Source organism: Hemitrygon akajei, chromosome 5 (assembly GCF_048418815.1).
Source record: "Hemitrygon akajei chromosome 5, sHemAka1.3, whole genome shotgun sequence".
In the NCBI taxonomy this organism is placed as follows: domain Eukaryota; kingdom Metazoa; phylum Chordata; class Chondrichthyes; order Myliobatiformes; family Dasyatidae; genus Hemitrygon; species Hemitrygon akajei.
In genome coordinates this window covers 162,421,946-162,449,433 of record NC_133128.1, presented here as the reverse complement: position 1 = coordinate 162,449,433, position 27,488 = coordinate 162,421,946, and the positions used below count along the sequence as shown (strand labels likewise).

At 44.9% G+C, this 27,488-nt stretch overlaps 1 protein-coding gene across 2 annotated transcripts in view; it reads left to right on the top strand.

The window, feature by feature from the left end:
- Positions 1-27,488, top strand: part of zc3h15 (zinc finger CCCH-type containing 15) — a 50,790-nt gene that overhangs the window by 3,719 nt on the left and 19,583 nt on the right. For both annotated transcript variants that reach the window (XM_073047047.1, XM_073047048.1), the window contains exons 2-3: positions 25,806-25,907; positions 26,244-26,352. In XM_073047047.1, coding sequence (XP_072903148.1) covers positions 25,806-25,907; positions 26,244-26,352 — 211 coding nt within the window. The remainder of the gene's footprint in view (positions 1-25,805; positions 25,908-26,243; positions 26,353-27,488) is intronic.

Below are 27,488 nucleotides of genomic sequence, written 5' to 3'. Positions count from 1 at the left end.
TAAATTCCTATGTATTATTGTTTCAGAGCTCAGCACACAAGTTCAATTATGAAGAAAGCAGAGCACTACCTCTACTTAGATGTTTGTGAAGATTTGACATGTCATCTAAAACTTCAACAAACTTCTATAGATGTGTGTTGGAGAGTATTCTGATTGGTTGTGTCATGGCCTGCTGTGGACATATCCCAGTCTATCACAGGTAAAGCCCTCCCCACCATTGAATACAGCTGCAAGGAGCAATGTCGCAATAAGGTACCATCTATCAAGAACCCCCACCATCCAGGCCGTGTTCTATTTTCACTGCTGCTATTAGGGAGAAGGTACAGGAGCCTTGGGTCCCACACCACCAGGTTCAGGAATAGTTATTTCCCCATTACCATTAGGCTCTTGAACCAGACTGGATAACTTCACTCACTCAAACACTGAACTAATTCCACAATCTACTGACTCACCTTCATGGACAACACAACTCATTCTCAATATTTACTACTTCCATTTATTTATTATTATGCTTGTTTACTACCGTAGATTCCAGACTACAGAGCGCACCTGATTAAAAGCCGCTGGCTCTAATTTTAGAAATAAAATCAATTTTTTACTTGTAAAGGCCGCACCGGATTTTCGGCCGTAGGTGTCCCACGTTGTAATATGAGATATTTACACAGAAAGATATTAGACGTGAGGATTTTTTAACTTTTAATTAAATCCATATGGTAACAAAAACAAATACATATTGCAAATGCTTTTTTTCGAACCGTGCCCGTAACGCGGCTACTTTTAAATATATGTTGCGTATACTTCTTTACTGAACAACATTCCAATATCTCCTAACGACTGGTAAAAAATATATATACTGCAGCCTACCAGGAAAAGTTATTGATCGCCTTTAACTTAAAAGCAGCGTTTTCGCTCCGCCGCTCGACCCCCGCCGTCCCATTTTATCGCAGACGGCATTTAAAAGCAGCGTTTCGCTCAGATCTAATGCCGCTCCGTCGCTCGCCCCCTCCTTCCCGTTTATCGCAAACTGGTATCCCACAAGACGCGGCGAAACCGGGTGTGACGTCATAGCATCCCGCGATGTAGTACATAAAACAAATATAGTTAAAACTCTTCTAACTTTAACTAGAAAATGAATTACTAAGCGAAAATATTATAAACTAAATAACTGCCATAAAGGCAGCACAATGCTTTTCTTCGAGTGTTTTCCATGTTGATGAGGGTGAGTACAAATGACTGATTTACAATAATTTAATTGTGAAAGTGCGCTTGATTTATCGTACAATTTCATTGGACCTCTGTGAACTACTCATCAATTTTATTGGTCTACTGTTACGAGGCAAAATGTTTACGAGGCGGCATGAAAAAAAATCATGCATTAGCCGCTCCGTTTTAAAGGCCGCAGTGTTCAAAGCTGTTCAAAATGTGGGAAAAAAGTAGCGGCTTAAAATCCGGAATCTAGATAGATCGATAGATAGATACTTTATTCATCCCCATGGGGAAATTCAACTTTTTTCCAATGTCCCATACACTTGTTGTAGCAAAACTAATTACATACAATACTTAACTCAGTAAAAAAAATGTGATATGCATCTAAATCACCATCTCAAAAAGCATTAATAATAGCTTTAAAAAGTTCTTAAGTCCTGGCGGTAGAATTGTAAAGCCTAATGGCATTGGGGAGTATTGACCTCTTCATCCTGTCTGAGGAGCATTGCATCGATAGTAACCTGTCGCTGAAACTGCTTCTCTGTCTCTGGATGGTGCTATGTAGAGGATGTTCAGAGTTATCCATAATTGACCGTAGCCTACTCAGCGCCCTTCGCTCAGCTACCGATGTTAAACTCTCCAGTACTTTGCCCACGACAGAGCCCGCCTTCCTTACCAGCTTATTAATATCTACGGTATTTTCATAATTTGTTCTCTTCTGCATTGTCTTTTTGTCCATCTTTTGGAAGAGGACAGCGAGGCTTTGAGAAGAAGTGCGGCGGCGGCCATTTTCAAATTGCTTCTCAGATCGGAGTTCTGAGAGGCGGGACTGCGCAGGCGCGTGAAGGAGGCCTGGGAAGGAGGGAAGATATAAAAAGGAGAGAAGGAGTGAGGCAGTTCTCTTTTGGAAGAGGACAGCGAGGCTTTGAGAAGAAGTGCGGCGGCGGCCATTTTCAAATTGCTTCTCAGATCGGAGTTCTGAGAGGCGGGACTGCGCAGGCGCGTGAAGGAGGCCTGGGAAGGAGGGAAGATATAAAAAGGAGAGAAGGAGTGAGGCAGTTCTCTTTTGGAAGAGGACAGCGAGGCTTTGAGAAGAAGTGCGGCGGCGGCCATTTTCAAATTGCTTCTCAGATCGGAGTTCTGAGAGGCGGGACTGCGCAGGCGCGTGAAGGAGGCCTGGGAAGGAGGGAAGATATAAAAAGGAGAGAAGGAGTGAGGCAGTTCTCTTTTGGAAGAGGACAGCGAGGCTTTGAGAAGAAGTGCGGCGGCGGCCATTTTCAAATTGCTTCTCAGATTGGAGTTCTGAGAGGCGGGACTGCGCAGGCGCGTGAAGGAGGCCTGGGAAGGAGGGAAGATATAAAAAGAACGCAGCCTTAAGCAGCGGGCAGCTTCGTTTGCGGGCAGCGGAGTGAGTCGGGAGCAGAGTGTAGGGCTTGGGCTCAGAGGGCTTAGGCGGAAGAGGGCACAGTAGGCTTATCTTTTAGTTCTTGTTATTTTCAGTTATTCGGGAAGTATGAGTGTGAGGGCAGCTTTTTGTTCTCGGTGTCGGATGTGGGAGATTCTGGAGTCTCCGAGCCTCCCGGACGTCCACATCTGCGCCAGGTGCGCCGAACTGCAGCTCCTGAGGGACCGAATTAGGGAACTGGAGCTGCAGCTCGATGACCTTCGCCTGGTCAGGGAGAGTGAGGAGGTGATAGAGAGGAGTTACAGGCAGGTGGTCACTCCGGGGCCACGGGAGGCAGATAGGTGGGTCACGGTCAGGAAGGGGAAGGGGCAGGTACTAGAGAGTACCCCAGTGGCTGTACCCCTTGACAATAAGTACTCATGTTTGAGTACTGTTGGGGGGGACAGCCTACCTGGAGGAAGTGACAGTGGCCGGGCCTCCGGCACAGAGGACGGCCCTGTAGCTCAGAAGGGTAGGGATAGAAGAAAGAGGACCATAGTAATAGGGGACTCGATAGTCAGGGGTTCAGACAGGCGGTTCTGTGGAGGTGATCGGGAGTCCCGGATGGTAGTTTGCCTCCCTGGTGCCAGGGTCCGGGACGTTTCTGATCGCGTCCAAGATATCCTGAAGTGGGAGGGTGAGGAGCCAGAGGTCGTGGTACATGTAGGTACCAATGACATAGGTAGGAAAGGGGAAGAGGTCCTGAAACGAGAGTATAGGGAGTTAGGAAGGCAGTTAAGAAGAAGGACCGCAAAGGTAGTAATCTCGGGATTACTGCCTGTGCCACGCGACAGTGAGAGTAGGAATGGAATTAGGTGGAGGATGAATGCGTGGTTGAGGGATTGGAGCAGGGGGCAGGGATTCAAGTTTCTGGATCATTGGGACCTCTTCTGGGGCAGGCGTGACCTGTTCAAGAAGGACGGGTTACACTTGAATCCTGGGGGGACCAATATCCTAGCGGGGAGGTTTGCTAGGGCTACGGGGCAGACTTTAAACTAGTAAGATGGGGGGGCGGAAATCAATTTGAGGAAACTATGGGAGAGGAGGTTAGTTCACCAGTAGAGCAAGTAAGTAGACCGTGTGTGAGGGAGGACAGGCAGGTGATGGAGGAGGGATGCGCTCAGCCCGAAGTTGTAGGGGAGAAGAAAGAAAAGGATAATAAATTTGAATGCATTGCTAGGGATGAAAAGAGAGGAGGAGGTGGAGAGTATCTTAAATGTATCTATTTTAATGCTAGGAGCATTGTAAGAAAGGTGGATGAGCTTAAAGTGTGGATTGATACCTGGAATTATGATGTTGTAGCTATTAGTGAAACATGGTTGCAGGAAGGGTGTGATTGGCAACTAAATATTCCTGGATTTAGTTGCTTCAGGTGTGATAGAGTAGGAGGGGCCAGAGGAGGAGGTGTTGCATTGCTTGTCCGAGAAAATCTTATGGCGGTGCTTTGGAAGGATAGATTACAGAGCTCCTCTAGGGAGGCTATTTGGGTGGAATTGAGGAATGGGAAAGGTGTAGTAACACTGATAGGAGTGTATTATAGGCCACCTAATGGGGAGCGTGAGTTGGAAGAGCAAATGTGTAAGGAGATAGCAGATATTTGTAGTAAACACAAGGTGGTGATTGTGGGAGATTTTAATTTTCCACACATAGATTGGGAAGCTCATTCTGTAAAAGGGCTGGATGGTTTAGAGTTTGTGAAATGTGTGCAGGATAGCTTTTTGCAACAATACATAGAAGTACCGACTAGAGATGGGGCAGTGTTGGATCTCCTGTTAGGGAATGCGATAGGTCAGCTGACAGATGTATGTGTTGGGGAGCACTTCGGGTCCAGTGATCACAATAGCATTAGCTTCAATATAATTATGGAGAAGGACAGGACTGGACCTAGAGTTGAGATTTTTGATTGGAGAAAGGCTAACTTTGAGGAGATGCGCAGGGATTTAGAGAGAGTGGAATGGGTCAAGTTGTTTTATGGGAAGGATGTAATAGAGAAATGGAGGTCATTTAAGGGTGAAATTATGAGGGTACAGAATCTTTATGTTCCTGTTCGGTTGAAAGGAAAGGTTAAAGGTTTGAAAGTGCCATGGTTTTCAAGGGATATTAGAAACTTGGTTCGAAAAAAGAGGGATGTCTACAATAGATATAGGCAGCATGGAGTAAAGGAATTGCTCGAGGAATATAAAGAATGTAAAAGGAAACTTAAGAAAGAGATTAGAAAAGCTAAAAGAAGTTACGAGTTTGGGTTGGCAAATAAGGTGGAAGTAAATCCGAAAGGCTTCTACAGTTATATTAAAAGCAAGAGGATAGTGAGGGATAAAATTGGTCCCTTAGAGAATCAGGGTGGTCAGCTATGTGTGGAGCCGAGGGAGATGGGAGAGATTTTGAACGATTTCTTCTCTTCGGTATTCACTAAGGAGAAGGATATTGAATGGTGTAAGGTGTGGGAAACAAGTAAGGAAGTTATGGAACCTATGACAATTAAAGAGGTGGAAGTACTGGCGCTTTTAAGAAATTTAAAAGTGGATAAATCTCCGGGTCCTGACCGGATATTCCCCAGGACCTTGAGGGAAGTTTGTGTAGAGATAGCAGGAGCTCTGACGGAGATCTTTCAGATGTCATTAGAAACAGGGATTGTGCCGGAGGATTGGCGTATTGCTCATGTGGTTCCATTGTTTAAAAAGGGTTCTAGAAGTAAGCCTGGCAATTATAGACCTGTCAGTTTGACATCAGTGGTGGGTAAATTAATGGAAAGTATTCTTAGAGATAGTATTTATAATTATCTGGATAGACAGGATCTGATTAGGAGTAGCCAGCATGGATTTGTGCGTGGAAGGTCATGTTTGACAAACCTTATTGAATTTTTTGAAGTAGTTACGAGGAATGTTGACGAGGGTAAGGCAGTGGATGTAGTATATATGGACTTCAGCAAGGCCTTTGACAAAGTTCCACATGGAAGGTTAGTTAAGAAGGTTCAGTCGTTAGGTATTAATGCTGGAGTAATAAAATGGATTCAACAGTGGCTAGATGGGAGATGCCAGAGAGTAGTGGTGGATAATTGTTTATCGGGATGGAGGCCGGTGACTAGCGGGGTGCCTCAGGGATCTGTGTTGGGCCCAATGTTGTTTGTAATATACATAAATGATCTGGATGATGGGGTGGTAAATTGGATTAGTAAGTATGCTGATGATACTAAGGTAGGAGGTGTTGTGGATAATGAGGTGGGTTTTCAAAGCTTGCAGGGAGATTTATGCCGGTTAGAAGAATGGGCTGACCGTTGGCAGATGGAGTTTAATGCTGAGAAGTGTGAGGTTCTACATTTTGGCAGGAATAATCCAAATAGAACATACAGGGTAAATGGTAGGGCATTGAGGAATGCAGTGGAACAGAGAGATCTAGGAATAACAGTGCATAGTTCCCTGAAGGTGGAGTCTCATGTAGATAGGGTGGTGAAGAAGGCTTTTGGAACGCTGGCCTTTATAAATCAGAGCATTGAGTACAGAAGTTGGGATGTAATGTTAAAATTGTACAAGGCATTGGTAAGGCCAAATTTGGAATATTGTGTACAGTTCTGGTCACCGAATTATAGGAAAGATATCAATAAATTAGAGAGAGTGCAGAGACGATTTACTAGGATGTTACCTGGGTTTCAGCACTTAAGTTACAGAGAAAGGTTGAACAAGTTAGGTCTCTATTCATTGGAGCGTAGAAGGTTGAGGGGGGATTTGATCGAGGTATTTAAAATGTTGAGAGGGATAGATAGAGTTGACGTGAATAGGCTGTTTCCATTGAGAGTAGGGGAGATTCAAACGAGAGGACATGATTTGAGAGTTAGGGGGCAAAAGTTTAAGGGAAACACGAGGGGGTATTTCTTTACTCAGAGAGTGATAGCTGTGTGGAATGAGCTTCCTGTAGAAGTAGTAGAGGCCAGTTCAGTTGTGTCATTTAAGGTAAAATTGGATAGGTATATGGATAGGAAAGGAGTGGAGGGTTATGGGCTGAGTGCGGGTAGGTGGGACTAGGTGAGATTAAGAGTTCGGCACGGACTAGGAGGGCCGGAATGGCCTGTTTCCGTGCTGTGATTGTTATATGGTTATATGGTTTTGTCTACAGATTTTTATTGATTCTGTTGTGTTTTTAGTATTTACTGTAAATGTCTGCAAGAAAATGAATCTCAGTAGTATATGGTGACATAAACATACTTTGATAATAAGTTTGCTTTGAACTTTTGAATGAGGTCTTATAAGTATACCCGAAAGGGGAACAGGGAACTTCCTTAGGTTGGCTTTAAATCCAAAAGAAGATAATTTTTTCAGTATGTTGCAAGTATCCACTTAGATTCTTGTGTTCAAATCCTTGGGGTAGTTTATTAAGCATTTTTTTTCTGAGTTACTGAAATTCTTAATGTCTTGAGTTTTTCACTCGTTTGTGACAATTCAATTTTGTAATCTGCCTCAGGTACTTTTGAGTTATCTATGTTCAATTAACTCTAAATTCATTGTGCTTGAAAAAGTTCTTAAGGTTACATGATTTAGTTTCTGGGAAGCAGGTATAGTTTTAATATTGCAAGCACTGATGAGCAAATCCTTTGAGTTTCTTATGTTGTATTGAGTTTTTAGGCAATGTTGCAATGAAATGACAGAAATATCAGTGTTCGCCATCTATAACTAGGAAAGTCAAAATAGATTTCACAATTCTAGGCTAATTTGGATATCGAAAATCTTGAGAAATTCCTTCTGAAGGTGAATTGAAATCCAGTTTCATGACGTGTATAACCCAGTGAACCTATTGAACTGTTTGTACACAGTCTCATCGGGTTTCTGCCTGGATGCTTATTCAAAACAAAGGTCCAGTGTTTCTGCAGGTGCAATGGCTCAGGTTCATTTCTGATATCTTGTCCATAGGGTTTACACATTTTCCTTGTAACAAAGTGCATTTTCCTGTTGGTGCTCTGGTTTACTCCCACATCCCAAAGTGCTCGTTCTTTTTTAGGATATCGCCGAATAGCTTGTGCTATACAACGTAATACACTGTTTTCAAGACTGCTGTAGAGAGAGATCCCATCAATTCTGTGACTATTAAATAACTTATTTCCATGGTCCATAAATTTCCCATATTATAAGTGTTAGAGCTACTCATCATCTTGCATAAACTGCTCAGTGGGAATCGGTGTTATGCTCTAGATATTGCTGAGTGCACACTCTAGTTTTGCTTTTGCCTTGCTTTCATGGAGTCATACAGCATAGAAATGTGTCTTTCAGCTCTATGCACTCATGCCAACCAAGTTGTCAACTTGAGCTAGTCACATTTCTCTGCATTTGCGGCATTTCTATCTAAACTTTTCCAATCCATGTATTTGTTGAAATGTCTTTGAACATTGTAATTTTACCAACCTCTAACTTTTCCTCTGGCTTGTTCCATATACCCACCATCCTCTTCTTTCTAAATCTTTCTCTCGCTTAGTTTTTGACTCTCCTTCCCTGAGAAAGATACTGTGACCATTCACCTTAGTGACTCTTATGATTTTATAAACCTTTGGCTTCCTATGCTGCAGCAGAAAATCATCTCAGCCTATCCATTCTCTTTTATAACTCAACCTGTTTGTATCAATAACATCCTTATCTTTTGTACACCCTTTTCAGCTTGTACCAGCATTTTTCCTGTACGCAGATGATCAAAGTCCTGTGCAGCTGCAATATGAAATTCCAATTCTTGTACTCAATGCCCTGACCAATGAAGACAAGCGTACCAAACATTCCTCATCACCATGTTTGTCTATGATTTCACTTCCCCGGGTCTGTTTGTTCTACAACACTTTCTTGGGTCCTACCATTTGCTGTGCTAAGTCGTGTCCAGGTTTAACTGAGAGTGCAACACTTTGCACTTGTTGGAGTTAACTTCCATTGTAGATGACAAACAATATTGTATTCAGCATGTTCCTACCGTACACAACAGGTCACAGGCCTCCAATCTGGAAAATCAACCCTCCACTACCACCACCTGCCTCCTTTCACCAGGCCAATTTTATATCCAGTTGGCTAACTCACCCTGGATTCCATGTAATCGAGTCTACCATGTGGAACCTTGTTTTTTAAAAAAACTTTGCTAAAGCCTCTGTGAGCACATCTACACCTTGCCCTTATGAATTGTCTTTGTCACATCTTCAAATTTGTGAGGCATGACTTCCCACACATAAAGTCATTCTGAATATGTAGAATTAATCATTGCTTTTCTAAACACTGCTAAGTCCTGTCCCTTGGAATTCTCTCCAGTTACTTTCCCACCACTGATGTTAGGCTCACTGGCCTGTAGTTCCCTGGCTTGTTAAACAAAGACATTGGCTCTTATTTATTGTTGTCACCGGCAATAAGACACTGTGTATAATGCCATGATTTTTTTTTTGGAACAGCATAGTACAAGACCAGCACAACTAAGTTAACATATGAATACAATTTATCCATAACGTACTTAACATACTGACACTAATGCAAGATAGCGGTTGTAGTGAAATAGACTGGAACTGTCCTCTAGTACCTCACTCCTGGCTAAAGAAGATTTAAAAAAAGTTCTGCCACTAGGTACGTGGATACCCATGGTCAAGCCTTCGGGACTCGATATGTTACTCCTTTAAGGCTGATTTATACTTCTGCGTCACATCTACGCCGTAGGTATCGAGTACCCTATACCATAGGGTGACGTGCACCTCCCCAAAAAAGTATTTTGCGCGTCGTGGTGACGCAGACTACAACAACTGTGATTGGTCTGCTTGTTAGCATCACATTTCTTTCTATGCATTTCCAGTTGCTTCTTCTCCATCATGTCGGTACACCGATGCGAAATAGATGAACCAAGTCATCAAAACTACCTGCCGATGTGTGAAAATGTTTGAAATGCATTTCCTCGTTCATGTCTCTCACGAAAAAACTCAACACAGTGGCATAGAAACCCCACTGCCAACTAGCATTGTGGCGCACACCAATGCATGCTGGCTACGATGTAGCCCATGCACAGAAGTATAAATCAGCCTTTAGTCTGCTTCAAGACGATCAGCACTTACTCTTTTGTAATGTGGATAAGGTATTACTCGGCATATCTCTTAATTCCATAATTTGCATGATTTCCAGTTTAAATGCAGACTAGAAATACACATTTTAAAACTTTCTCAACACTTGTAGATGACCATAGCTTCTCATAAATAACTATATTAAGAGGATCTATTCTCAAATAGGAAATTAAGCTTTTGCTGTTAGTATGCTAATGGAATCTCTTGGGATTCTTTTACCTTATCTTTCAGCTATTTCATATCAGCTTTTTGCCCTGCATATTTCCCTTTTGTATGTACTTCTGAATATCTCTACTCAAGGGACATACTTGATTCCAGCTGTGTGTAACTGCCATATGCCTTCTCCTTTCTCATGACTAAAGCTTCAATATGCTTTGTCAATCCAATCCTATCAATCTCAACAAGCTTCAAAACCTGGGCCTCCAGACCTCCCTCTGCAACTGAATCCTTGACTTCTGCATCAGAAGACCACATTTAGTGTGGATTCATAATAACATCTCTTCCTTGCTGACAGTGAACACGGGTGAATTGAATTGAATTAACTTTATTACTTACACCCTTCACATACATGAGTAAAAATCTTCACGTTATGTCTCTAGTCAAATATGCAATTTCTATTGTAACACTTACCCAACAGGCTGGTATATGTCTAGGGGAAAAGGAGATCCAGCCACACACCAACCCACCTCCCGTACACGCAGGTGCTGTGAGAATCGCGTTTATGCCTCGCGCCCGCCAACAGTATCAAACCCACAACAAATACCGGTATGAAATACACTTTAAAGAATTTACTAAGATTAAAAGAGTATTAGGCAATACAATATATATACAAGAAAAAAACAGAAGGCGCCAACTTATCAAAGTTCAGAAAGTTTAGTGCACATCGGTGGAGCTCATCCAGCGAACCATTCGACTCCTCGGTGGTCGTCCTCCCGAAACTCCCACTTCGGACTCCCCGGTGGTCGGCCGAGCGCACGCCCTCCTTCCTCGGCGTCTCCCTGCGGACTCTCCTCACACCCCAAGCCCGCGCAACCCCTCCCCCAAGTTCCCAGTCTCACAAAACACAATAACATTCCCCATTGATTAACAAATGAATACAATTACCATATCAGCCATTCTAAAGCGAAACAACGGCGAGAGAAACTTTTAACAGACAAAGAAGCATTCCTACTCGTAACAAACCAAAGAAGCCCTTTTTAGTAACATACACAGGACATTGTACATTCTCTCCTCACCAGCAAATGTCATGCCCTCATGGCATTACTAGAGTTCCCCAAAGCTTCTTGCAACACCCAAAACCCAACCCAGGTGCAGAAAGCAGTGACATAACTACCTAGAGCAGTAGAAATCACACTCGGTTCTCCTGGTACCACATATGTCAACCGCTCTGGGGGGGTGCCTAATCCTCTGAGATCTCCATACCCCTTCTGCCCCACTGGGCTCCCTCTCCACCTGCGAACCCACTGTCTCGGACACCCCAGGTCTTCCTGACAGACCCTCACCCCCTTCCTCACGGGGGTCCTCCCTCACCTGAGATCTCTCCGGCTCACGCTCTGGCTCCACCCTCTCTCCCACCACTGTTGGCTGCCTCTCCATCTGACCCTCAAGACCTTCCCTCCTCTCACCCAATTCAGTATGGGAAGGGCCAGGAGCCTCCTCTCCGGGTACTGGAGCACCAGCGAATGGGAACAGGGGCCACTCATCTGAGTCATCCTCTTCCGAATCACTAGCGATTTCCGGGCGAGGGACCCGTCCCCGCTCTTCAGCAGCAGTCTCTTCCCTTTCTCTGCGCCCTCGCAGAGTCCTTGTACTGGGCGTAACCTCCCACTCTGGCTCCGTATCCACCTGCACCGCTTGACCCAGCGGCAGCAGGTGATTCCGATGGAGTACCTTGATAGGCCCTTTCCCATCCTCAGGTTTCACCCGGTAAACTGGCAGGTTCGGCATCTGGCTCTCTATTACATAGGGGCTGGCCGCCCATCGGTCTGCCAACTTGTGCTTACCAGGGAGTCCCAAATTCCGTAAAAGGACCCGGTCGCCTGGCAATAATTGAACAAACTTCACCTTTCGATCATACCGCATCTTATTCCTCTGATTTTGTTTGGTAGCCGCCGCCTCGGCCAACTCGTACGCCCGCTATAACTCCCTCTTCATGTCGGACACATACTTTAGATGGGACTTCCCGGGTAATTCACCCACTTCACCCCCAAAACACAAGTCAATGGGCAACCTCGCTTCCCGCCCGAACATCAGATAATAGGGCGAATATCCTGTAGCATCATTGCGAGTACAATTGTAACAGTGAACCAATTGTCCAATATGACGACTCCACCTGCTTTTCTGCCCAATCTCCAGCGTCCCGAGCATATCCAACAGGGTCCGGTTGAACCTCTCTGGCTGCGAATCTCCCTGTGGGTGATACGGGGTAGTCCTGGATTTCACAACCCCAAGCATAGTCAGTAATTCATGGATAAGGCGGCTCTCAAAGTCCCGCCCCTGATCGCTATGGATTCGCCTGGGAAGGCCGTAATGAACAAAATACTTCTCCCATAACACCTTCGCCACTGTCGTCGCCTTCTGATCCTTAGTGGGAAATGCCTGAGCATAGCAAGTGTAATGATCGGTGATGACTAAGACATTCGCGGTGTTGCTGGTGTCAGGCTCAATCGACAGAAAATCCATACATACCAGGTCCAGCGGTCCCGCACTCTGCAAGTGCGACAGTGGAGCCGTCAACGCGGGCAGGGTCTTCCTCCGGATGCAACGACTGCAGCCCCTACAGTATTCTTCGACTTCCTCCCTCATCCGGGGCCAGTAGAACCGGTCTTTGAGTAATCCATAGGTCTTTTCCACCCCCAAGTGTCCAGAATCATCATGTAGGGCCTGGAGTACAGCCTGCCGATACTCCTCCGGCAGGACCAGTTGCCAACAGTGGGGTTGGTCCGGAGGCGCCGTTACCCGGTACAAGATTTTGTTCTTTAACTTCAACCGAGACCACTCCTTCAACAACAGGGGCACGAATGGGTGTTTCGCCTTCTCAGCCAACGCCCCATCCCCCCTCTCGACTGCTCTCCACACTGTGCCAATGCCCGGGTCATTTTGCTGAGCAGCTGCCACTTCCCCCGGACTCAGTTCCGGCAACTGTTTAGTCCGCAGTGCAGTCAGGTCACAGTAAGCTAGGGGTATGGCGTCGTCAAAACCCCCCAAATGGTCCACGGCTCGTTCCAGCCTCCCTCTTCCCTCGGCCTTCATGGTGATAGCAAACTGACACATCGCCTTCACTCCAGGGGCAGGGACACTCTCCCACTCCTCATCCCTCTCCTGTTCCCCCGGCTCCCGACGAGACAAAGCATCCGCATCGACATTCTTGCTTCCGGGCCGTTACCTCAGGCTGAAATCATATACCGACAAGGCCGCCAGCCACCGATGTCCTGTGGCATCCAGCTTTGCCGAAGTCAAAATATAAGTGAGCGGATTGTTATCCGTTCGCACCTCAAACTTGGCTCCGTACAGGTAATCGCCCAACTTGTCCACCACCGCCCACTTCAGCGCCAGGAACTCCAACTTGTGAGTGGGATAGTTTCTCTCCGATGGCGACAAGCTTCGGCTTACAAAGGCTACCGGCCTCAATGCTTTGCCATGCTCCTGGTACAGAACAGCCCCGAGACCCTCTTGACTGGCATCCGTGTGCAGCACATATGGCTTCTGGGGATCAGCAAAAGCCAACACCGGGGCCTGGGTCAGTGCCCTTTTCAAAGATCGGAACACCTCTTCACATTGATCATCCCATCTCGAGCCAAAAGGTTCCGCCGGGTTCCAGTATCCTCCAGCGTCCTGCCTCTGGTCCCCCGTCCTTTTCTTTCCCACCGGGGGATAGCCACACAACAGGTGACACACTTTGGCGTATCCTTTCACAAATCGCCGGTAATACCCACAGAACCCCAAAAATGAGCGCAGAGCGCCCACTTTCTGGGGTCTCGGCCAGGTGGTCACGGCCTCTATCTTGGTTGGATCAGTAGCCACTCCCTCTCGCGAAATGATATGGCCAACGTAGCTAACCGACGACTTGCAGAACTGGCATTTGTCCAGGGAAAGCTTCAACCCTTCTTCATTAAGCCGGCCCAACACCTTTCAACAGCCTCTCCTCATGTTCCTCCAAAGTCGGTCCAAACACTATCAAATCGTCCAGGTACACCAGCACCTCTAACAGATTCATATCCCCCACAGTTCTTTCCATGAGCCTCTGGAAGGTGGCTGGGGCTCCCAATATGCCTTGGGGCATTCGTTCGAACTGAAAGAACCCCAGCGGGCAGATAAAAGCGGTCTTCTCTTTATCGCCCGCACTCATCGGGATCTGGTAATACCCACTTCTTAAATCCAGCACACTGAACCACTTCGCACCGCTCAGGCAGGCCAGCGCATCCTCAACTCTTGGGACAGTATATTGATCAGGGACAGTTCGCCGATGCAACGTCCTGTAGTCAACACACATGCGCACTCGCCCATTCTTCTTCCGTGCCACCACTATTGGGGACGCATAAGGACTTCGGGACTCAGCTATGATTCCGGCCTCCTTCAACTTGCACAAGTGCTGCCGCACGTCCTCAACATCTGCCGGAGCCAGCCGCCGGGATCTCTCTCGGAACGGGGTGTCCTCCGTCACCCAGATGGTGTGGCGAGTGCTTTTGGAGCAGCCAACAGCAAACTCGCCCCGAGAAAAAACAGCTTCCATCTTCAGCATCTTCTCCACTAGCCTGTGTTTCCACTCCGGCGACACAGGGGAATCCCCGAAGTTAAAGACTTCAGCGGTCATCTCCCTTCGATGCTCCGATCCCTCCCCGTTAGGGGTCCTCACTGGTGCGCTAGACATTACCGTCACCGGGAACAGATGTGCCAGCGGCATTCCCCTCTTAAAGGTGATTTCTCTTGCCGTGGTGTTCCTGACACTTATAGCTATACACCTCGCATGTACCACCCCTGGTCTCTGCACTTCGGGCCTCACCAGCGCCCCCGCCGGAAATCGTGTCTCCCCTTCAAGATCGTCCGGGGCGTCTACTAACAGGGCTTCGCCCGTCGGCACTCCTGGGAATCTGGGGGTCCCCATCACTAGTGCTACCTCCCCGGGTCGGATCACCTTGGGCCTCGCCTGCGTACACCACACCGTCCCGCGTTTACACTCCGGGTCCAGTCCTAGTGAGGCAACCCCTTCTTCGAACACTGCTCGAAACACTGGATGCACCGAGAGGGTCTCCAGAAAGTCTTCCCCCGCTTTCTCCTTACAAGCTCCCAGGAGCCGTCGCACAATGGGGGAATTAGTCCCCACCAGGAGGGCAGCACCACCAGTTTCCACTGGGTCAGGACACACCAACACCAACGTCTCAACAGCTTCGGACACTCCCACATCGCCCTCCGAGAACTCCAATCTCACCGATAGGTACCCATCGTACGGGTAGTCACCCTCGCTCACACCCCAAATCTGCAAGGCGTCAAATGGGGTTACGGGCAAATGCTTTAGATATTGGTTGTAGAAAGACCGGTACAATAAGGTCACCTGCGATCCCATATCCAGAACGGCTTTTGCATAAACTCCCTCTATCCGTAGACCCACACTGGCACGGGGTCCTACCAGCCCATCTGGAATAGAGGCGTGGGCACCCGGTGGTCCCCTGGCTGATCTCTGGGAACGTGTTCCTCCAGAGGCTCCAGTCCGTTCCCTCACTGAGCCTCTCCTAAGTTTCCTGACATCTCCCCCTTCTTAGTCGCAGGGGGGCTTGTCCTCCGCGGAACTCCTTGTCTCTCACAATCCCACCTAAAGTGTCCCTCCTCTCCACAGCTATAGCACACCCTCGACCGCTCACAGTCCCGCCTGAAATGCCCCTCTTTCCCACAGTTAAAGCACACGCTGCCTGCCGCCCCTCCTCTCCCAGGACGACTCCCACTCCCAACCCACGGCACTGGTCGCCCCTGAGAGTGGGGACCTCCCCTGTCCCTCCCCTCCAGAGGGGATTCTCTACCCCTCGGTGGGTTGTCATTCCTCCACCCAGCCACCACTTCCTGTATTGCTGAGGATCGCTCCCGTAGGCCTGCGCCCCTTTTCTGCCCCAACGCTCTCTCTTCCTCCTGCACCTCTCTAATCAGTTGCCCGATCGATGGAGGGGGGCCTTTCCTATAAGCCTGCCAAATAGTCCACGCCACCTTGTCCTCCTCCAGAGAGCCACTGAATAACTGACTCATCCTCACGCTAGCCACGTCAGGCGCCTTCACTACTCCCCGGCGCCGCAGCCCCGAGAGCATCCCCTCCATCCTAAATATGTACTCGGAGAGCTTTTCCCCTCTCCATTGTTCCAGGCTTTGGAACTCTGCTAAAAGCAGCCAGGGTTCCCCTGACAACCCAAACGCTCCCTCCAAAACTTCTATACATTCCTCCACTGAGGCCCCAGACTTTTCAGCTTTCCACTCCTGAACTGTTTTGGCTGCTAAACCCCTCAAACTTCCCACCAATCGCTGCCGCTTCTCCTCCTCCGAACCTGGCCACTCCTCTAACATCAAGGACGTATGCTCGATCCAGGTCTCATAGTCCACCTCCCCGTCCGGAATAGGCTTGGCTCCGGAGAACACCCCCAGCTTCAGCCGTGGTCTCTCGGCCACTCCCACCAGGGAGTTAAGTGTGGCTGCCAGTTCGGAGGCTTCCACCCTACCTGGGGAGCGGGGCCTAGTCACGACTCCCTCCTCCCTCCTCCCTTTGCTAGTGCCTGCCACCTCTCCGGGGTTTTCCTCTAGCTCTAGCTCCTCCTCCGATGTCTCCTCAGCCTCATCCTCGGAGAGAGTGTGGAGTCCCCACAGCCCCTCCTCTCCCGGTACACTGACCGTCGCCGGCAGTTCCAACGTCCTGAAGTCAGCACTCGTAATAACCAACACCCAGCTAGACTCCATCTCTTTACCACACCGTCTAGCTACCAATTCTACCTGCCCCATACCCTTCACCAAACTTAACCCCCGCACTACCGCGTCTCCCGAAACTCGAAAATCCACTCCGCTCACTACGCATGCGTACTGTACCGGTACACCTTCAAATCCGCACCAGCGAACAATTTTATCTCTCTCCATTTCAGCTCACTACCTGCGCGATTCCACAGCCCCCTGACAATCCAATCCCGGCGAGCACCCCACAAATGTAACACTTACCCAACAGGCTGGTATATGTCTAGGGGAAAAGGAGATCCAGCCACACACTAACCCACCTCCCGTACACGCAGGTGCTGTGAGAATCGCGTTTATGCCTCGCACCCGCCAACAGTATCAAACCCACAACAAATACCGGTATGAAATACACTTTAAAGTGTTTACTAAGATTAAAAGAGTATTAGGCAATACTATATATATATATATGTATGTATATATATATATATATATATATATATATATACACACACAAGAAAAAAACAAAAGGCGCCAACTTATCAAAGTTCAGTCAGTTTAGTGCACTCGGTGGAGCTCATCCAGCGAACCATTCGACTCCTCGGTGATCGTCCTCCCGAAACTCCCACTTCGGACTCCCCGGTGGTCGGCCGAGCGCACGTCCTCCTTCCTCGGCGTCTCCCTCCGGACTCTCCTCACACCCCAAGCCCGCGCAACCCCTCCCCCAAGTTCCCAGCCTCACAAAACACAATAACATTCCCCATTGATTAACAAATGAATACAATTACCATATCAGCCATTCTAAAGCGAAACAACGGCGAGAGAAACTTTTAACAGACAAAGAAGCATTCCTACTCGTAACAAACCAAAGAAGCCCTTTTTAGTAACATACACAGGACATTGTACACTATCAATCTGTAATAAATAGTAAGTACAACAGGACAGTCAAGGGACCATAAATACAATTGTATCAGTGTGAATTAATCAGTTTGATGGCCTGGTGGAAGAAGCTGTCCTAGAGCCTGTTGGTCCTGGCTTTTATGCTGCGGTACCATTTCATGTATGGTAGCAGCTCAAGGATACGTGCTTAGTCCACTGCTCTAGTTCCTTTACAGTGGTGACTGTGGCTAAGCTTAAGTCAAATTTTATCTGTAAATTTGACGATGGCACCAGTGTTGGCAGAATCTCAAATGGCAGTGAAAAGGTGACAGGGGGATCAGCAGTGGAAAGAGTGAGCAGCTTCAAGCTCCTGGGCGCCAACATCTCGGTGGAGGTATCCTTGGCCCAACTCATTGATCCCATCACAATGAAGATACACCTACAGCTATACGTCAAATACAAACCCCATTTCCAGAAAAGCTGGGATATTTTCCAAAATGCAATAAAAACAAAAATCTGTGAAATGTTAATTCACGTGACCCCTTATTTAACTGACAAAAGTACAAAGAAAAGATTGTATTTTGTAAATATACACAAATTTAGAATTTGATGACTTCAACACACTCAACAAAAGTTGGGACAGAGGCATGTTTACCATTGTGTTAAATCACCTTTCCTTTTAATAACACTTTTTAATTGTTTTGGAACTGAGGATACTAATTGTAGTAGATTTGCAATTGGAAATTTTGTCCATTCTTGCTTGACTTCAGCTGCTCAGCAGTCCGTGGTCTCCGTTGCCTGATTCTCCTCTTCATGATGCACCATACATTTTCAATAGGAGATAGATCTGGACTGGCAGCAGGCCTATGCAGAATGTGGTCTGGCATTGTCCTGCTGAAATAAGCATGGATGTCCCGGGAAGAGACGTCGCCTTGATGGCAACATATGTCTCAATAAAATCCTAATACACACCTCAGAGTCAATGGTACCTTCACATACATGCAACTCACCCATGCCATGGGCACTGATGCACCCCCATACCATCACAGATGCTGGCTTTTGCACCTTTCACTGATAACAATCAGGATGGTTGTTTTCATCTTTGGCACAGAGAACTCGACGCCTGTTTTTTCTGAAAACTAGCTGAAATCTGACCACAGCACACGGTTCCACAGTCTTTCGGTCCATCTGAGATGAGCTTGGGCCCAGAGAACCCGCCGGCATTTCTGCATAGAGTTGATGTATGGCTTCCTCCTTGCGTAATACAGTTTCAAGTTGCTTTTCTGGATGCAGCGACGGACTGTGTTAATTGACAATGGTTTTCTGAAGTACTCCCGAGCCCAGATGGCTATAATTGTCACTGTAGCATGATGGTTTGTTAGGCAGTGCCGCCTGAGGGCTCGAAGATCACGCGCATTCAACAGTGGTTTCCGACCTTGCCCTTTACGCACTGAGATGTCTCTGAATTCTCTGCAATCTTGCATTGGGAAATATTCCTTTTGAACTGACTAACAATTCTCTCACGAATTTTGGCACAAAGGGGTGAGCCACGACCCATCCTTACTTGCAAAGACTGAGCCTTTGATGGACGCTACTTTTATACCCAGTCATGATACTTTACCTGCTACCAATTAGCCTGCTTAATGTGGAGTCTTCTTAACCGGCATTACTTGAATATTCTGTGCACTTTTCAATCTTAGTTTAACTCTGTCCCAACTTTTGTTGAGTGCGTTGCAGCCATCAAATTCTAAATTTGTGTATATTTACAAAATACAATTAAGTTGGACAGTAAAACTATTGAAAATCTTTTCTTTGTACTTTTGTCAGTTAAATAAAGGTTCACGTGAATTAACATATCACAGATTTTTGTTTTTATTGCATTTCGGAAAATATCCCAACTTTTCTGGAAATGGGGTTTGTACTTTTTGTTGATTTGTTATGTCACCAAAGACTCTAGCAAATTTCTACAGATGTATCATGGAGGGTATTCTGACAGGTTGCTTCTCTGGTATGGAAAAGCCAATGCACTGGATTAAAAGAGGCTACAGAGGGTTGCAGATTGAGTCAGCTACATCACAGAGTATCTTCAAAAGGTGGTGTCTCAAAAAGATGACATCCATCACCAAGACCCCGCAATCAACATTCAGGTTTCCCCTGCTATTCGAAGGTAGAGCGTTCCTATAAAATGGTTACTAAGCCGGAATGTCGTAAAGTGAAGAAACAATTACCATTTATTTATATGGGAAAAATTTGTGAGCGTTTGCAGACCCAAAAAATAATCTACCAAAGCACGCCAAATAATACACAAAACCTAAAATAACAGTACCATATAGTAAAAGCAGGAATGATCTGATAAGTACACAGCCTATATAAAGTACAAATACTTTTCTGCAATTATTGCAGCACTGTCCACCACAGCGAAAATCTCATGTAAGCGCTCTTGGCAGAAGCACACTTTCCAGTAACCTTTAAGCTATGAAGCTGCCAAATCATGCGATGCCAAAACCTCTTCAACATCATCTTCATCAACTTCCACAAACCCTTAGCCAAACTCTCTGTATCCTTACTTCATTCACCATGATCAAAACGCTTAATTATGTCTAGCTTTACACTAAGTGTATCACCCTTACATGCTCTTTTATGCTTTTCTGATACCTTAGAACTCGTCTTGCTAACGGATGCACAAAATAAATCGACATAAAGCACAGATGCTCACAAGCACGTGTTTAAGCAATGCTGGCTAGAATGCAGTTCTGGGGGAGGAGCTTGGCTGCTCGGGGTGCGTGCTGCCTTTTTTCGTAACAGTGAAAACACTTGTTAGCGAAAACAGGTAACTAATGTAGGTCTTTCATAACAGCGAGGTGTCGTAAAGCGAATGTTCGAAAAACAGGGTCACCTGTATTAGGAACACTTTTTCCCCATTGCCATCGGATTTCTGAATGGGTAATGAACACTACCTTACCATTCCCTTTTTGCGCTATTTATTGACGTACTGTACTGCTAACCACAAAACAACAGATTTCACTATGTATGGTGGTGATAAACCTGATTCTGATTCACTCCAACAGAAGCTGCTGTCCCCCGAACTCTATCTCCCAGCTTTTCCCAATCAATCTTTACAAATCTGTCTAATATTTTCAAATTTTACCTCAATTTGGTACTTGTGGACTATTTCAGATAATAATTTTAAAACTATCAAAATTATGGTCACTAATTTCAGTATCTATAGCAAAATTTGCTGGGCAAAATCCCTTTGGGCACAGTTGGCAAAATTGTGTGCTATAATTCCGTGTGTCAGGACAAAATTCACATTTGGGCCCCATATCTGAAAAAGCATGCGCTGTCTTTGGAGAGAGTCCAGAGGAGGTTCATGAGGATGATTCCAGGAATGAAGGGGTTAACATATGAGAAGCGTTGGGCAGTTTTGGGCCTGTACTCACTGGAATTTAGAAGAATGCAGGGGATTTCATTGAAACCTACCGAATGTTGAAAGGACTAGATAGGTTGGGATGTGGAAAGGATGCTTCCTATGGTGGAAGGAATCCAGAACTAGAGGGCACAGCCTCAAAATTGAAGAGTGACCTTTTAGAACAGAGTTAAGGAGCCAGAATTATTTCAGCCAAAGATTAGTGAATCTGGAATGTCTTCCACAGGCTGTGTTGGAGGCCGTGGGTATATTTAAGGCAGAAGTTGATAGTTTCCAGATCGGTCAGGGAATCAAAGGATATGGTGAGAAGGCAGGTGTATGGGGTTGAGTGGGATCTGGGATCAGCCATGATAGAATGGCAAAGCAGACTAGATAGGCTGAATGGCCTAATTCTCCTATGTCTTGTGGTCTTATGGTCTCAACAAATAAAATCTCTAGCAAACATTCTTTTAAATATTCTAGTTTGTCCTTCTCTTTCACAGAAACTTCTCAGAAACAGTACTTTTTAGACCCCATGATATATCAAGCTCACCCGGGATCTGTGGCAGATCCCCTGACATCAATATTAGGGAAATCTATCTAAAGTTCTTTGTTGGACTCCATGGACTGTCAAATGCTAAAGTCTGATTTAACAGGAGGATTCTGTTAAAAAGTTTGGAAATCTATTTGTAATAAAATTGCCACCATAATATAGACTATTCTTTCAGACTGGATGTCTTTTGTCACATATGAATGACTTTCAACCCTTTTTTGGCTAAATACACCAATTGTAACCTAGTGATGTACCTTCATAAGGTTTTTTTTAAATCTCACTGTGTTCCCATCTGCAGATATTTGTTGAATTTAGGTCATAGTCTTTTAATACCTCTAAAATATGAGTTGTCAGTGCATTACAAGTTAGAAAATATTTGTTCATTCAATAATGACTTGAATAGCATCACCATGACTGGTTAAAATTTACTTTACATCTTTTCAGGAACTTATCTTTGTTAATTATCTCATAGTTTAAGTGAAAATGCATGTTTTTTATGTGGCTGCATGTGTGTCAATGTTTTGGGTTTCGTCTGAACAACTTTAACCATCTGAATGGTAACACTTTGCTTGTTTTAGAGGTACTGACAAAGTTTGACAAAAGTGTATGTATTGATGCAGAGTGTACAAATACTAGTACCTGTCAACAGTTGATCACAAGTGGTTTGTGATCATTTTGCTCATCTCTCAAAGGATGGGCCATGAAAGAGATAATTAGGAGCTAGTTCATCCAGCACTGTTTTAGCTTTGTTTTTGAAAAGTCACCCTTTAATATGGATCTGGTTTTGACCTTTAAATTTATTAAAGCAGTAGCAGCAAATAAGTAATTTTGCAAGGGCACATCTTTGCATTGCATTATTGGTAACTAGAAGTTGTTCCCATTCTCTGTATGACCTAAAGTTATACTAGAATTACTTGGTCATTTCAAATCATTTGATGTTTGTGCAATAACATTTCTGAAGGCTCTTGAGAAGAACTTAAGTGGTAGGTGTACAAAACTAAAGAACATTGGGGTTATCCTATTACCATCAATTAGTGGACATTCAGGAATCAGAAAAGGAATAAAGCGGTATTTTCTGTCAGTGGTAGGCAGTGACTGATGGAGTGGTGTGGGCTTCATCTGTTCACGTGCAAATTTTCAAATTTATAGATATCAGATCTGGCAGGAAACATGAGCTGTCATGAGGATGCATGGGGGCTCTAATATAGGTAAGTTGTTTGTGTGGGCAGATTCAGAATCACCTGGATAAGGGGATCCCCAATATGGTGATCCTCACTTATGTATCTGAATGCACAAAGTCATTCGTCTGAATGGTGATTAATTGGGTAAGGTGGAGATCCTGAATGTTGGGTTTCCTTATCACGTCCTGAAAGCCTTCGTGATAGGAAAGCGAACTGTTGTAGACCTACTCTGTAAGACCAAATGAATGCAGGAGCAAGGGGATTTTGTTGCATCTGTACAGGGTCTTGATAAGATCATATGTGTGCTTTTTATTTTTGGTCTTACCTGAGGAAGGATGGTTTGCTGTGAAGGGAATTCAACAGAAATTTACTAGACTGATTCCTGGGATGGAGAGAGTGACCTCTGAGGGGATATAAGGCCAATCAGTCCTCTATTCACTGGAGTTTGGAAGAATGAGAAGGGATTGCATCAAACTGTAATGTCACCATACTAAATGCAGGGAGGATGTTCCTGATTGCTTGTGAGTCCTGAACCGGGGATCACAGCATCAGAATATAGCAAATGCCATTTAGAATAGGGATGGAGAAGATTCTTCACTTGGAAGTCGTGAACTTGTGGAATTCTCCCCTACAGTGGAGAGCAAGGCCAAATCACTAAATACCGTAGATTCCGGACTACAGAGCGCACCTGATTAAAAGCCGCTGGCTCTAATTTTAGAAATAAAATCATTTTTTTTATTATACAGGCCGCTTCGGATTTTAGGCCGCACCGAATTTCAGGCGGAACGGATTTTCGGCGCACTGGATTTCCGGCGGACCGGATTTTCGGTGCACTGGATTTCCGGCGGACCGGATTTTCGGCGCACCGAATTTTCGGCCGCTTGTAATATGAGATATTTACACAGAAAGATATTACACGTGTTGGGCTTCAAATTCTGCCCTGTGTTCGTTTTGGAAGAGAGACAACCAACACCGGATTACAGTGCAGCGTGGCTTTATTGCAGAACGCGTTTTGCCTTCCCCTTACATTCTGCTCTTATTTATACTCCTTTTTCCCCCAAACCAAACCCTCGCTACACATATTTGGTAAGGCTAAACTTTGTTATACCTACCGGTATTTGGTAACATCGGACACTTGTGTCCTTATTGGCCCGATACCATTCACACACGAGTTTTACTGTTTTTTTGTTTACTGAATCGCTAGTAGTTTCGGTGCAGCGGAATCCTCAGTTTCGCTCCCTCCCTCCCTTGTACTGCTGTCTAATATCACGTGAGCCATTCCTGACCTGAAGCGGCAGTCCCAAATTAAATCTCCACCGTCTCACCATCGATTCATGTATGCCAAGATTACGCGCAGCAGCTCGATTTCCTTGTTCAACCGCCAGATTGATTGCCTTTAACTTAAAAGCTGCATCATATGCTTTTCTTCGAGTGTTTTCCATGTTGATGAGGGTGAGTACAAATGGCTGATTTACAATAATTTGTGAAGTGCGCTTGATTTATCGTACAATTTCATTGGACCTCTGTGAACTACTCATCAATTTTATTGGTCTACTGTTACGAGGCAAAATGTTTTGGCGGCATGGGAAAAAACTTTCTATTAGCCGCACCTTATTATAAGCCGCTATGTTCAATGCTGTTCAAAGCATGGGAAAAAAGTAGCGGCTTATAATCCGACATCTACGGTATATTAAGGAAGGAAGTAGGTTTGTTTCTTAGTCCTATAGGAATATACAAGAAAGCCCCAGTAGGGGACCAAAATGGGTGATCAGCCATCATATTGAATGAAGTAATCAGTGAATCTTCAGGGAGTAGCTTGTAGCAAGTGGCCACACTGTGGTGCCATCATGGTGGAACAGGCCTGAATGGCCTCCTGCTTTGTGTGTTTGTGCACCAGTGTTGGATGTGGGAGAAAATACAAGCATACACTACTTATGTGGATTACTACAATCAAGGATCAATTTTACTCGTCATATGCATTTACGTACATTAGGAATTTGTTGTGGTGTGTTAGCATGACATGCAACAAAAAACAACATTCCATTATAGATAATATAGAATAAACTTAGAGGTTAAAGTACGGATGTGGAATAAAATGAGCCTAAATACAGTCATGTGTTTACAATGTAAACACATTTTTTAAAAAATTATTTGAAGTATAAAAAGTACAGTGGCTAAAGAAATAGATGGGGAGAGGGGTCTAGAATGGTTGATTCTGGTCAGATGAATCTCCTTGCAAGTTATTTGAAGGTGAGAAATAATGTTTAGATATTTTAAGTGTTGATCCTTCCTCATCTCCCTGAGGATCACTCGTGGCAATAGAACACTGTAGAGTGCTCATTCGATCTGTAGGTGCAGTTCCTCACCAGCAAGATTGATCAGTTAAACTACAAACAAGAGAAAATATGCAAATGCTGGATATCCAGGCAGCACACACAAAGTGCTGGAGGCAGCATCTATTGGAAAAGAGTAAATAGCTGATGTTTCGAGCCGAGACCCTTCATCAAGAGTTGACAAAAGATAAGTCAGATTAAGAAGGGGGGGGTTTCCCCTCTCTTCTCATCTCCTTGCCTACCCATCACCTCCCCTGGTGCTCCTCCTAATTCCCTTTCTTCCATGACCTTCTGTCCTCTCCTATCAGATTCCACCTTCTCCAGCACTTTATCTTTTTCACCAATCAACTTCCCAGCTTTTTATTTCACCCAACCCCAGTTTCACCTATCACATACTACCTCACATTTCTTTCTCCCCTTCCCCCCACTTCCTTATTTTGACTTCTCATCTTTTTTTCCAAATCCTGATGAAGGGTCTCTTGAAAGATTGACTTAACTCTTTTCCATCGATGCTGCCTGGCCTGCTGAGTTCCTCTAGCATTTTGTGTGTGATCACTTAAACTGTGGTTCAGCAGTGAAGGTGCTATTAGACTGCAATACATTAATAGTTTCCCTTTACATGCAGTTGCAAGGCTATGCTACTGTAACTTTACATTTTGTTGGAGAGTGGGAAAGGGAAGAACAGTGCTGGATTTCTGTCATCCCATCAGCAAACTGAGTGGAGCAACAAAATGTAAGGTTCAGCGTTAAAGCAGATAGTAGGCCGCTGTCTAGTAGTTCATTTACTTAATGCTCTTCTATTTATGCTTTTTTATGCTCTTGTAGGACAAGACATTTGGACTGAAGAACAAAAAAGGAGCAAAACAGCAGAAATACATCAAAACTGTCACAAATCAAGTCAAGCATGGACAAACTGGTGGAAAACAGGTAGAATAGATTAAAGACTGGAACTTGTGTGAAATTGTAAGTAAACTTGCAGACAAATTCAGGCAAAACCCATTAAATTTATTTGAAACATCGATCTGAGGAATGCCTTCAGTTTCATTGGCATTAATATGCAAAACTTGAGTAAAGGTACAGTAATAATTTGAAATCAGAATTTTTAGGAAAATGTTTTAGAATCAGGCAATACTTGCACCTGAGAGCTAAGGTTTTGCTGAACTGTGGCTATGAATTTAAAAAAGTATAAAGTTTTTTTTTCTGCCTCAAGTGAGATTTCCAAGCATTATGCTTCCTTATTTATAGTGTACTTGCATTCTTTAGATACCTTTTGGTGATGAAAAGAAATCTAAGAAGGATGATAAAAAGAAAGAACTCCAAGAGCTTAATGAACTTTTTAAACCAGTCGTAGTTGCTCAGAAGATCAGCAAAGGTAAATTTTTTTATCAACTGACCTCTTAAATTTAACTCAAATGATGGTATACAGTAAGTCTTGTGGAGAAGATTAAAATATCAACTTTTCCTTAATGCCTTTCACTTTAACAGCATTTTATTTAAATGTAAGCTGCAGATAGTCATGGCTTAAGATATATATGCTCTTAGTCAAAACATATAAAGATATTTAAGAGAAATTCGGACAGATACATGGATAGGACAGGGTATGGAGGGATATGGTCCAGGTGCAGGTTGATGGGACTAAGCAGATTAATAGTTCGGTGTGGACTAGATGGACTAAAGGGCCTGTACTGTAGTATTCTCTGACTATTTGCACGTTTTTTTCAAAGGTTCATTAATTATCAAAGTATACCCCTACTCTTTGTGACTTTTATAAATGACCTGGATGAGGAAGTGGAGGGATGAGTTAGTAAATTTGCTGATTGGGAGTGTTTTGGATAGTGTGGAGGGCTGTCAGAGGTTACAGCGGGACATTGATAGGATGCAAAACTGGGCTGAGAAGTGGCAGACGGAGTTCAACCCAGATAAGTGTGAGGTGGTTCATTTTGGTAGGTCAAATATGATAGCAGAATACAGCATTACTGGTAAGACTCTTGGCAGTGTGGGGGATCAGCAGGATCTTGGGGTCCATAGAACACTCAAAGCTGCTACGTAGGTTGACTCTGTGGTTAAGAAAGCATATAGTGCATTGGCCTTCATCAACCATGGGATTGATTTAAGAGCCAAGAGGTAATGTTGCAGCTATATAGGACCCTGGTCAGACACAACTTGGAGTAATGTGCTCAGTTCTGGTCGCGTCACTACAGGAAGGACATGGAAACCATAGAAAGGGTGCAGAGGAGATTTACAAGGATGTTGCCTGGATTGAGGAGCATGCCTTATAAGAATAGGTTGAGTGAACTTGGCCTTTTCTCCTTGGAGTGTCGGAGAATGAGAGGCATTGATTGTGTGGATAGTCAGAGACATTTTCCCAGGGCTGAAATGGGAAGCACAAGAGGGCATAGTTTTAAGGTGCTTGGAACTATGTACAGAGGAAATGTCAGGGGTGAGTTTTTTTATGCAGAGAGTGGTGAGTGTGTGGAATGGGCTGCTGGTGGTGGTGGGTGAAGGCAG